Source organism: Pteropus medius, unplaced genomic scaffold (genome assembly GCF_902729225.1).
Source record: "Pteropus medius unplaced genomic scaffold, Ma_sr-lr_union100, whole genome shotgun sequence".
Lineage (NCBI taxonomy): Eukaryota > Metazoa > Chordata > Mammalia > Chiroptera > Pteropodidae > Pteropus > Pteropus medius.
The window spans coordinates 10,454,937-10,468,338 of NW_024342473.1; the positions used below are offsets into that span (position 1 = coordinate 10,454,937).

At 50.3% G+C, this 13,402-nt stretch overlaps 1 protein-coding gene across 2 annotated transcripts in view; it reads right to left on the reverse strand.

The window, feature by feature from the left end:
- The window catches only part of CORO2B (coronin 2B), a 128,161-nt gene extending 127,802 nt beyond the window's left edge, over window positions 1–359 (reverse strand). The window contains exon 1 of one of the 2 annotated variants that reach the window (XM_039865200.1): window positions 9–359. In XM_039865200.1, coding sequence (XP_039721134.1) covers window positions 9–23 — 15 coding nt within the window. In that variant the 5' untranslated portion in view covers window positions 24–359. The remainder of the gene's footprint in view (window positions 1–8) is intronic. The other variant, XM_039865199.1, reaches the window with a different exon arrangement.
- Between the last annotated feature and the right edge of the window lie 13,043 nt (window positions 360–13,402).

Genomic DNA, 13,402 nt, shown 5'->3' on the forward strand with positions numbered 1-13,402 from the left:
GCGCTTACCTTTGTGACAGTCATGCAGGAACTCCGGGGCGCTGCGGGGGCGCGGGCGCGGCGTGCAGGGGCGGCGGCCGGGGTCCACTCGGGGCCCGGGCGGCGGCGGGAAGGGGTCCTGCGCGGCTCGGCTCGCTCGCAGCCCGGGAGGCTCTGGGCGCTCTCCCCGCGCCCCGCTGGAGGCTCAGCCGAGCCGGGGGACCGCGCTCCAGCCGGGCAGCGCGCAGGGACCGCTCTTCGGCGCTCGCCCGCCGCTGGTCGCTGATGTCAGCCCCGAATGTGCATTTATAATAGATGAGCCTCCTTCGCCGCAGGAAGGCGAGGCAGGAAGAAAGGGAGAGAGGGAGCGGGCCGGGGCTGGGGGGCGGGGGGAGGAAGAGGGGCCGGGAACTCGCTACAAAGGCGGAGGCGGAGGGAGGAGGAGGAGGAGGAGGAGGAGGAGGAGGAAGCTCTTGCCCGCTCGCTGCCTTGCCCCGCGCCTCCCGGCCCGATTGCCTGCCGCTGGGCACCGCCGCTCCGGGGCCGCGGGCCGGGCGCCCAGGCCGGGCGCCCAGGCCCTAGGCTTTAACCCCTTCAGGCCCGCGGACGCCAGGCGTCTAGGCGAAGCAGAGTCCTGGCACCTGCCGGCTGTGGGAGTGGGAGGCGACCCAGGCTCTCAATGCTCCGCTGGCCCGGGGACGCTGGTGAAGTCACACGCTAGACGGCCGAGGTGCCGCGTGGGCAGAGACGACCGCCGGGCTCGCCCCCTAGAGGTTCGCAAAGTCGGCCCGCGGGCCGTGAGTGCCGCACCGCGGGCGGAGAGGGGCGTGGCAGTCACCGGCCCCGCAGCTTCGCCCGCGTCCCTGCCTGGCGCAGACCCCCGGCACAGGGTCACGGGACGGGGTTCTATAAGCGATCGTTGGAATCTAATTCCCGAAGAGGCGGGCCCATGAGCGATCGTAGCCAATTTTACGGGGGAGGAAATTGAGGACCGGAGTGGGACGTGACTTAGACAACGGCATGTGGCCAGGCTGGCTCTAGGCGTTTCTCCCGGCGCCCGCGCTTTCTACCGCGCCGCCAGCTTGCCACCGAACCCCTTATGATAAAAGCTGTGTTCTAGCGACAGGACGGGCCCTTCCCCAGGTGTGTTTACACTATCCTTGGTTCAGAGCTGATCTGGGGAACACAGGTGCGTCCTGCTCGGTGAACCATTCCTGACCTGGATCACAACATATCCTGGAGCTGCTTCAGGGACTTGGTGGACGATCACCTGAAAGTGACCTCGCCAGTCTTGAGCAGAAGGCCCCTCCCGAGTAACTGAGCAGAACCGGTTTCGGCAGATACTGAACCATTGAGACTGAGCAGGGAGGAGTTAGCCGAGATGAAGGGCTGAGGGCTCTTCATCACCACCTCCCTGCCAGCCCGGAAGCTCTGGCTTACGGCTGCACTGAGATTTAACAACGCCACTGAGTACACCACGTCGTCGTGGAAGCGGTGGATGAACACCCCTGTGTGCAAGGTGTGGGGTGAAACACAGAAGAGATCGGAAGCCTACCTTCAAGGAGCACACTATTTACACTTCAGCAATAATAATAGAGTAATCAGCATCTGGAGAGCATTTTGTGGATCATCGCATTATTTTTATTTGCATTTCCTCCTATAATTCTAAATGCAACAGTAGGAGGAAGGAATTTCCATTCTCATTTTGCTAATGAGTGAACAGACAGAGAGGGGAAGGGACCTGCCCAAGATCTCACAGTGACTTGAACAGAAATCTTTTATGCTTTGGATCTATGAATTCCAGGGCCACTGGACCTGCTGCCTTATTTGAGCTTCATACCTGTCTTGGGAGCTAGATGGACAGCTATTAGTCCTGGTTTCACATGTGAGCACTTTGAGTGACTTTATTAAATCTCTTGGGTTGCATTGTTGCCGCAGGCCTCAGGCATCTTCTTTGTGCAGATCTTTCCCATGCTGGACCTCATGGCTTTGACCAAATCCCTCACCTGCCAGGAATGCCCTCCTCACTGCATGAATCCAAATATTCCCCACTTTTTATCATCCCACCTCCTTGTTACACTCCTGACAACTCCAGCCCCCTCGCTCTACCTGTTGCATCTAGGTCTGAATGTCTGGTCTTGTTTTCATGAGCTTCCTATTGGTATAGATTATGACCCTGGAGGCATCCAGAGCACAAGGGTGTATCTTCTCTGGGCACACAGTAGGTGCTCAGTGACTAGTTAAAGCCACTGAGAACAAATCAAGCAAAAATAAACCCTTGACCCGCAGCAGAAGAAATTTAGATTATACTGACTAAAGCGTTTCCCCTCAGCAAGATTCTCAGCCTCAGAAGTGGTCACTGTCTCTGTCTGGACTGTCATAGGTAGGTCAGCCTCAGGACAGAAGGATATACCTGAAGACTGTCATGGACCCTCCATTCTTTGGAAGCCATTAAAGGTAACTCAAGAACACTAGTCACCCTTCCCCCATGGCTGTGACTTGTCCATGGATGTTTAAAATCCCAGATTGTCAACTTCAGCTACCCGGCATGTCTCTTGGCACCTTCCCCACCATCCACCAGTGTTGTAGGCTCTGGGAATGAGATAAATACTTAATATCAGCTTGAGCCAAATGTAATTAAGAACATCAATCTGCTGCCCACAACCCACATGACATGCTCCAAAGGCAGAAAGAAAATGTTCTGATCCCTCACATGTTGCTGGCTCACCGCTTCTGACACATCTCCCCCATCAGAACGGAGATCTGGGCTCTCTCAAAGAACTCTATATCCCCTTGTCAAGTAAAGGGCTTGGCCTGCAGAAGATACTCAGAAATGTGTGTGTTTTCTGCGGTGTAATGTCTATGCCACAATACCTCCCGCTCTGGATCCCCAGCAACGTGGCCCATCTCAGTTTGGATTCTCCCCAAAACAGAGCTTGAGGAAGGAGTTGGATGATGGTGGTTTAATTGGAAGATGTCCCAGGAAGCAGGAGTGGAAAAGTGGGCTGGAATAGAGAGATTGGGAAGGAGGAAGAGCCAAGATAAAGATTGGCTTTATATATTGTATTCTCAAGGTCACTGCTGGAGGCAAGGAGACCAGTTCCCCAGAGACCTCTGGGATGTGTCCAGGATTGGCTGCGGGAGTCAGTTGGTAGGCATTTACCCACAGGCTCCTCTTCCCCGCTGTTTGAGGGCTGCCCCTGAAGGCGCCACTTCAGCTTGGAGAATGCCCTGGGGCAGAAAATGGAAAGACTCCCAGTTCTTACTTGAGATGGGATGCAGTCAGCTCAAGTCTCAGCTTTCTCGAACCTTCCATGGAGCTGCGGATGAAACCAGAGGAAGGCTGAGGAAATGTGTTACAAATAGTGGAGTATGCGGTACTAAGAGTATGTGATAGTCGCTATAGTCTCCTCTAGACACTTCCGTGGCTCAGTGCTTTGGACCAGGCTCTCTCCTCAGCCTCCAATGCCTTTACTCCTCTTTCTCTGTGTGACAAACTCCTGCTCATCTTTCAAAGCCCAGCTCAATGGCAACTGCTCTATGTAGCTCTCCTGACAGAACCTCCACAGTGACCTGACTCACTGTATTACAATTATCAAAATTACATGCATTAAATATCCTGTCTTTTTTGGTGGGCTGTGACCACGTGCTCACTTGCTCTTGTGTGCACCCTCTCTCTGTCTCTCCCTCCCCCTCTTTTCATCACAAGTAGTAGTTGACACATAAGAGAGGCTAGATAGCTGCTCAACCAACGAATACAGCTTTAACTTCTGCCTTTAACTTCTCCCTTGGCTCAAGTCCCAGCACGCCATAGAGAGGCATCAGGCATCTTGACCTCAGAGTCTGCCCTGCCTAGTGTGTTCATTTGCCTAGGCCCCGAATTGGGTGCCATTGAACAAAGTCAAGGGGGCTTGCAAGAAGCTTTTCATCTCCTGGGAAAGACCCACATACGTGGGCACACAACCCAGACCATGGGCGGTTGCTGCACTGTAGCAGGGGCCAGAAGGAGATTCCCAAAGTTGTGGAGCCCCAGAGGAGGGAAATGCTCCTTCAGTCCTAACTGGCTGCCTTGTTCATGCCACCCCAGGGCACACGTCCATATTTCACCTGTCCTCAGGTACTCGCTGCTGATCTCACTGCCCCTCAAATCCTTCCCCTCCTCTCCATCTCTACTATTACTGCCCTAGTGCAGCATTCTATTTTGTTTGGGCAGCCTCGATTGGTCCTCTTGCCTCCTGTCTATGCTGACCTGCCCATTCTCCCCACTGTGGCTCATCTCCCACCCTCCGATCAAACACACATAGATCTGCTATCTTGAAACCCATCAAGGGCCCCTGCTGTCTTCAGGATGAGACCCAAACAGGGTCTTCCAAGACCCACCAGTGTCTGCTTCTCCATGTTCCTCGTCTCATCACACTCTTACCTTTTTAGCCCCATCATCACCTACCGGACTCTTCCTCATTCTTTCTTCAGCTGTCACCTGCTCCAGGAAGCCTTCCTGAACTGTGACCAGAGTGGTTTAGATGCCCAGCCTCCGCAGTACTTTTCATAAGTCCCTGAGTCTCCTTCCCTCTGCACTTGAGCATTGTTTTATCATTTCCAGTTTATGTGTTTGACTTCCTGCTGGAGGATCAGCTGCTTGAGGACAGATCATTGTCCTCCTTCGCTTGGTAATTCGAGCACGTGTGCCTCGTTCAGTCCCCTTCCCTCTATATATTTTTCTGGTTCTCATTTCTCTTTCTGTCTCTTGTTTTCATTGTCTTCTCAACCCCTCTCCCCTTCGACATGTCTCCACCCCCAGGTTCTCTCCACCTGTTTCTCTGTTGCATCCACCTCAATGTGCTTTGAGTCTCCACGCCTGCCTTTCCCACTCTGCCCTCTTTACCTCCCCGTACCCCCTCCGCTGCTCTTCATGACTTGGTATTTCTCTCTCCTTAACTTTCATGGTTTCTCTCTGTCTCCTGTCTGTCCTTCAGCTCTGTCCTTCCACCTCATCTGCTTATGTTTGTCCCCCTGCTCTTCTCATCTTTCTGGGTGTTTCTGTTTCCATCTTCCCATCTCTGTGGACGTCTCTCTCTCTCTCTCTCTCTCTTCTGTCTCACTCTCACTTGCCCTCTCTTTCTTTATCCCATATCCCCTTTCTTCATGGCCGCTGTACAATGCTGACTTTGGGGGAGTGCTAGGGCAAATGGGGCCCTGCCCTGGGAGTGTCATCTTTCACCCCATACCTGAGAAGTGATCATTAGTGAGCTACCTGAAAGTAGGCATGTCCAGGGCCTCTGAAGCTGTGTCTTTGACTGGGGACACCCTCATGGGGCACCAGGGTCTTTGTCCTTGACCCGCTCTGTGAGCTTGAGTGAGCATGTGTGGGGTTGTATGTATCGATAGGTGAATTAGACATATGTTGATGTATGGAAATGGATGATGTGGGGAGGAACCATAGAACGGAGCTCAGTGAGAGAACTCGAGGCTCAGCCTCCCCCGCATGTCTGCCCTTCTAGTCCTCTCTAGGGACGTGATGGCACATTCAGCCACAGGAAGGGCAGATGGCTTGCTCTGGGCCAGCTTCCTGTCAGACCCTGCATGCGCAGCCCAGAGACAGATGTGCTCCAGAAACATTGTCCATTCTCATATAGTGTAGTGTTTAAGCACTGGGCTCTGGAGCCACAACACCTGGGTTCAAATTCCCACTCCCCCACATGCCATCACACAGAACAAGAAGGTTGTTTGACCTCCTCGTGCCTCAGTCTGCTCGTCTCCAACACGGAGGTAACGTAGCGCAGGCCTCAGAGTTGTCATGAGATGTAAAGGGGAGAAAGCACTTGGAGCAGTGTATCCACTCCACAGATGCTGTTACTACGAGTAGAAATCCACACCTTTCCTCCCATTCAGTTCTGCTGCTTTCTGTTCTGTCCTCATGATATTTCTAGCCTGGGTAGAGTAAACAACTTTTATTATCTCTATTTCTCAGAAAAGGAACCTGAGGCTGGGAGAGACTACGTGGCATCCTTACGTTCACGGCTAACGTGAAGAAGGGTGGGCCCAGGGCCCAGGTCTGACTTCACCTTTGCTTCCCTTTCTATAGCCGGAGGTCCGGTGGATAAGGGCTCTTCCAGGCACAGGGGAGGGAACTCAGAGCCCTGGGTTCTAGCTCAAGCTTTGCCACATATGAGCATGTGACTTCCAAAGCCACATAGCCTAGCCGACCCATGGCTCACTCATCTGTAGAATGGAATTACAGAATTCCATCTATTTAAGAACTATCAACTGGCAAACATTTTAAGATGAAAAAATGTTTGGGGGAAAAAAAAGAGAAAAAAGTCTGCCATGCCACCAATCATCAACAGAGTGCGTAAGCCATCCCTTGTATAGAGCCGCTTGGAGACCCAGACTTCCAGCCTTTGATCCGTTTGGATCTAAATTTGATAGCACCTACCTCAGCGGTTCTCAAAGTGTAGGTCTCAAACCAGCATCAGCATCACCTGGGAGCTTGCTATGAATGTAGATTCTTGGGCCCTACACCTGGCTTACTGACTCAGAAACTCTGGAGGCGGTGCCTAGCAATCTGCTTAAATAAGCCTCCCAGGGGATTCTGAGAACCACTGATTGACAGCATAAGGCATGGTGAGCACCCTGCCAGATAACAGATGCGAAAATGCTTTATAAACCAGCAAAACCAATGTGGAAGAGTCGTTTTACCTTCTACCGCTCAGATAGCAAAGTTAAATTTTAACTTGGGCTTTAATATCTTGACTAGAGGTTTTAAAAATCTTTCCCCCAAAGACAAGGAGAGTCCAGGCATGGCAGGGAGTGGAAGGGTGAGGGGAGGTGGCCTGAAACAGCTCCAGCAAGGGACCATAGCTTTGATGTTTTTGTGCTCTGGCTTGAGATTGTGTGCAGACTTAGTAGTTCCAGGTTTGGCTGTACTTGCCCCTCTGAGGCTGGACCTGAAGATATTAGCAGGAGTGGAAATGGCAAGTGTCCCGATTGCCTCATGGAACACACGCTCCTCAATTTAGAGAGCAAGGGTGGGGCCTCAGAGACTGAGAGCAAGGTCTCAGAGATCCACTTACCGCCCAGCAGCCCCTCCCCGGATGCCCCTCAGCCATAGCAGTCCCTGGCAATGTCCCCACAGGTCCCACTCTCTCCTGCCCTTCTGTGCCTGGCCCCCAGGACATTTTCCTCCAGGCTGGCACATCCTGCTACACTTCAGGGCTCAGCAGAAATTCCTCTTATTCCAGAGAGACCCCCTGTCACTACCCAGGCCACTCTGTCCTCTCCTTTCACTGGGCTCCCAGCACTTAGAGCTTGTCGGTGTTAAGTACACTGAGAGCCTGTCGCTGCTGCGTTTCGGTCCCTTATTATTTGTAAAGAGCGGGCTTTGCACTAGATGGTTGCCAAGGTCTCTTCTGCCTGCTGTAAGATGTTCTGAACTCTAGTTAGCAAGAACAAGGCTTATCTCCCCAGTCGGGGCTGCCCTTAGTGTGTATAGGGACTTGGGCAAATTTGTGCGTGCAGGATTCATGTCTATATAAACAATTTGACTTTAAAATGTAATATAAAACTCTTGACCTATATGAGGTACTGTGATTTACTGATGAAGATGTAACATAATGGATAGAGAAAAGGTACTAACATTTGTTTATTATCTGATCAGTGTATGTGAACATTCTTTGTCGGATCCAAGAACTGTCTTCTTCAGGTTCAGGAACCACCTCTTCATGTTATTTATTGTCGAATATGTCATTCCTAGTTAATTTCTTATCTACTACCATGAGAAAAAGTAACATTGCTGTTTTTATTCATAATGTCATGGCTCTTGGGAACCTGTCTGCATAGAAACGATGTGAACCTTCTTGCCCCTGCAGTTCCTGGTTACTGCTTATCAAACGTTGGTTGCATCATTCCTTGTGACGCTGTATCATCCACTGTGTCTTCCGTGAATACTGGATTCCAACGATTCTCTCAAAGGATCTCCATCTGCTTCATTGATGATGACTATACATTCAAATCTTACTCAGTGTGCAGGAGAATGGGAAGAATGATATGTTTTCTTGTCATAAATTGACCATTCAGAATGTCAGAGTGTAAGTGACAAACATTTAGGCCATAGAAGACAGCAATGGGGTAGAGAGATGCTTGTGGAGGTTGGCACCAGAGCAAAAGATGCTTGCTACCATCCCTGCCACTCTTAGTGCTGTAGGCCAGAGGTGATACCATGGTCAGACATAGATGGACAGGAGCCACCTCACAGATCCTGGATTGATGGTAGCTCAGAGGCCTGGACTTGTCCTGAGTCAGATGTGGGAATCACTCAAAATGAGTGTGTCAGCACTATTCTAGTGGGGCAACCTCTCACGCTCTCCATCCTGCAAAAGCAATATGGCACCGTTCTCTTGGAACTGGGGCCAGTGTGAGTCCCTGAGATGCTGGTAGGGAGTCATCTAGCCAACCTCATGCGTGGGGTAGAGGTCAGAGAGTACCCAAAGGAGAGAAATGGGGGACCAAGGCCCAGGCAGGATCCAGGCCAGGCTCACAGGCACCTTACATAGGTGGCACTGTAGGCCCCAACTGGTCTCAGGTACTGGAAGGGAACTTAAAAATTTTGAAGCGAGCACTCCACTGTAGGGACCCCTAAGGTGTAGAAAGTCTGGCCACTGGCAGATCTTTGCCCTACTGAGAAGGACTTTGCTTTATACTTTTTTCCTCTCTGCCATGGTCGTCTTCTGTGCCTAACAATTATTTACGGTTTGGCTGGGCCAGGTAAAGGCTAGCTGGAGAGTCTCTTCCCGTAAAATATACTGTAAGGCAGGGCTTCTCAAACTTTAATGAACCCCCTGGGCATCCAGCTCCCAGATGCTCCCGCTGGTCTGTGGACTACACTGTGAGTAGCAAAGTTCCCTCAGATCTGGATTTACCTCTGAGATCGGTGACTTGCTTTCAAAGAGAGCAGTGGAGGTGGCCTGGGTCGTGAAGAGAATGCTAAATGTGGGTCAGAGGACCTGACCTCACCCTGTCTCACTCATTTAGTAGCCACGTGAGCGTGTGTAAGAATCTACCCCATTGTTAGCCAGGGAAGGCTTATTACATGAGGGTCCTGAGGCTGGACTGTGTGGCCTAGACACTTTCCCCCCAAAATCTCACCTTCCCTTTGGGGGTCCCTCCCATTACTGCTACTTCCACCAGGATAGTGGTATTAATTATGTGATTCATTTGACAAATATTTAACAGGTGCCTACTCTGCACCAGTCACTGTGCTGGGGGCTGGGGATGCAGGTGGAAACAAAGCCAAGTCCTTGCCTCTCCATGAGCTTTTCTATAGATGCATCAGGGCAATGAGCAAAGTGATTATTAAGTGAAAAGATCAGGGACGCTAAGTATGATGCAAGATAAGGATGACAGGGAGTAGGGTGGGGGCATTTCTGGGATGGTCAAGGGAGGCCTATTAATAGGTGACATTTCAGTACTGGCCTGAGGAGGCCAGGACAGGAGTCCTGTGGGTGTCTTGGGACAAGGAGCCCAGGCAGAGGGCAGGAGTGAGCCTGAATATCCTATCATAGAGGCCCACTGGGGCTGGACAGGGTGGGAGAGAAGGATTCAGCAACATTGCAAGGCAATCCATCAGAAACTTACAAAGAAGTCAGTTTAAAGGTTCTCGGGCAGCTCATTAATGAATGTTTACCATCAGATCTCTATCCCCAAACTTGACCGCAGCCTGGGGCACGGCTTTCAGATGTCAATCATCCATTATCTCCTCTTCCTCCAAACCTCCTTCCACAAGGATGAAATCCTTCCAGGGGACCCCTTGAGGTGGGAAGATTAATGTTTTCTGCCATCATCAGAAATGAGGACCCAAGATCAAGAATGGAAAGGTGACCAGTTCCAGGAGCCTTTCCTGAGCTGGATGCTTTAGGTCCATTGTTTCAGTCTGTTTTCACCATAGCCCTGGAGGAGGTTTATCTCCATTTTACAGATAAGGAAATTGAAGCTCAGAAAAGTTGGAGCCCAAGGTCATCCCAAGAGGCAGTGATAGAGATAAGATTAGACCCTTGGTGGGCCTGGCTCCACCGTGGGCTATTTCTGCTATACCATGTGAGGCTCTGCCTGTTTGAATACAGATCCTTCCCTAGTGTTCCCCTCAGCATGGATGAGACAAGTGCAGCTTCCACGATCTTCACTGAACCCTAGGGGAGAACAGAAGGAGAGCTTGAAAGCACCCCTAGTTTCCTACTTGAGGTTCTCAAGGCCCTAGAACCAGTCCACCTTTGTGAGCACTTTGCTTGGTCCCAACATCTTGGCCCCTGGTCTTGTCTCAATGTGAGGACACCAGCTATGAGTCACCACCCAGAAGTTTCCCCCAGCATCTTACAGTTTCATGATCAAGACTGACAATAGCCCCTACTCATTCTATGGGGCCAGAATTACCCTGACACCAAATTCAGACAAAGACACAACTAGAAAACTCCAGATCAAAATGTCCCTTATGACTATAGATGATCTAATTCTAAATCATTGCTGTGTTACATGCAGGCACTTCATACGCCGTCTCCTTTGATCCACCCAACAACCCCATGAAGTTGCACTCATTTTTCAGGAAGGAAAACGAAGGCTTGGAGGATTCGTACTTGAATGCAGTCACACAGTTAGTGGGTGGCAGAACTAGGATTCAAACTCATTTCCAACTTCTGCCACAACACCCAGCCACCCACAGAGGGAAAGAGAAACAGGTCCCCTTTGTCCTCGGATCACCTCTGCAGGGCTGCTTGCGCAGGTGACTCACCAGAGTAGCCTCCCCCTGCAGGTGAGACCCTTCCCCAAGCCTGCTGGGAAGGGCACAGACCACACTGGAAGAAGGCTCCTTAGCCAAAGAACACACATTGGACTGCACACTGTGAGAGCTATATGTGTAGGAAAAAGGTGGAATGGGAGGGCGATCTGTCACTTTCTGGACAAAGCCTTTACCTCTTGGCACCTCAGTCTCTTTAGCTGCAAAATGGGGGCAAAACTCCAGGATGCCGACAACACCAAACACTGGCAAGGATGAGGAGCAACAGGGACCCTCATTCATTCTTGATGAGAATGCAAAATGGTACAGCCACTGTGGAAGACAGCTTGGCAGTTTCTTACAAAACTAAACATACTCTCGCCATACCATCCACCAACTGCACTCCTCGGGATTTACCCAGAGGAGTTGAAAACTTACATCCTCACGAAAACCTATACATGGATATTAATAGTAGTAGGCAATTTTATTCACAATGGCCCAAACTTGGAAGGAATCAAGATATCCTTCAATAAGCGAATGGGTAAATCAACTGTGGTACATCCAGACAATGGGATATTATTCATCACTAAAAAGAAATGAGCTATCAAGCCATGAAAAGACATGGAGAAAATTTAAATGCGTAGTATGAAGTGAAAAAAAGCCAATCCGAAAAGGCTGCATACTGTATGATTCCAACTATATGACATTCTGGAAAACTGTGAGGACAATAAAAAGGCCAGTGGTTTTCAAGGGTTGTGGGGAGGAGGGACGAGTAAGCAGAGCACGGAGGAGTTTTAGGGCAGTGAAACTATTGTGTATGGTACTGTAATAGTGGATACATGTCACTATGCATTTGTCAAAACCCACAGAACGTACAACATCAAGAGTGAACCCTGATGTAAACTATGGACTTTGGGTCATTATGATGTGTAGGTTCACGGGTTATGACGAACGTCCCACTCTGGTGGGGATGTTGATATTGGGGGGAGGCTGCATCTGTGTGGGGGCAGGGGTGTATGAGAACTCTGTATTTTCTGCTCAACCTTGCTTTGAACTTAAAATTGATTTAAAAAATAAAAATCTATTTTAAAAATTGGGGGCCAAACGCCCCCACCCAGGTCTCAGGCTGAGATAAACAAGCTAATGCCTGTGGAAACAGTTTTAGAGGGCAAGCAGGTTTATTGCTATGAGGGATTGGTGCTATTACATTTTTAAATCCCAGCTGTGCCAGAAATCTGCAGTGGGAGTTTAGGTCAGTCATTTTGTCCCAGTGTCCTTAGCTACAAACCAAGACAATAACACTAGTTCTTTGTTCCCATCCCCGTGACAACCTCTCAGAGAGTAAGTGGCAAGTAGTGATAATGATGATGATAACCACCTTTTATGTCTAGGCACTGTGTTAAGCACTCTATACACATTATATACACATTATTTCATTTAATCCTTACAACTGATTTCACAGATGAAGCGTGGGGTTGGGGGGAGTGGGAGAAAAGAAGGTGGAGTGGGGGATGGGCAACTTGCCCTGGGTCTCGCAGTTAGTCAGTGGCAAAGCAGGTTCTTTAGTACAAGACTCAGTGCTTGTACTAAACCTCCAGCTTTACCCCCACACCTCCCAGGCTGCCCCTAGAGAGCACCCAAGGGTGGCTCCATTGCTATCACTGGGGACTGGCTTCTTAATAACAAATAATAATCGAAGCCAACGTTTCCATAGGACGTACTATGAGCCAGGACTATTCTACAGCCTGTGACATACACTATTTCATTTAATTCTTACAATAACTCCCTGAGGTAGTACTGGTATGATGCCCATTTTACAGATTAAAAAAACTGAAACTTAGAACTCAAAGAACAGAAAACGTCCGACCCAAGAGGGAGTGTGGGGCTTAGTGACTCTGAGTCCTTCATGGGACTTCTCCCCTCTCTCTCTGGTTGGCCTCAGGTACTCCAGCGACTACAAGGCCAGTCGTGTGTGTGTGTGTGTGTGTGTGTGTGTGTCACACACTATGCTGTGCTGTTGTTGCAACCTTTGGGATCCACTAAATCAGGAGTCAGGAGAGCCCACAACTGGGCCTCTGGAGCCATGTATTCTGCCAAGATCACCCAGGAGCACCTGGTGGCATGGGTTTCTTTCCCCACTCAGAATGATTTTTTGGGGAGGCAAGTCAGGGGCATGGAGTGTAATTTGCCCCTTAACCACAAAGGAGGCCTATGGAGCAGGAATGGGCCACAGTGGGGTCATGGGGCAGGCAGCAGCTCAGGGAAGCAAAGCATCTTGGGCCAGGAGGCAAGTCCATTCAGCGTCCTGACTCCCAGCAGGTGTGACCTAAGGGTGGAAGGGAGGAGAGGGGACTGCATTGCTACAGGTACCTCCACTTGGTCCCCATAGGATAAGAGACCCGATTTTCAGTGGGAGCCCCTCAGAGAGGATGTTTCGTGTGGTGATCAGAGACATAAAGCTTTAGAATCGGCCAGATCTGTGTTCTCTTTGGCAGCATATACACTAGAATCAGCCAGATCTGAGTCCAAATCCTGTCTCTGCTGTGCCCTGGTTGTGTGACCTTGTATGTATTACTTAGCATCTCTGGATCCCCGCTTCCTCCTCTATCGAATGGGGATAAAGTCAGCAGTCACTTCACTAGGCGAAGTCTGTACCTGG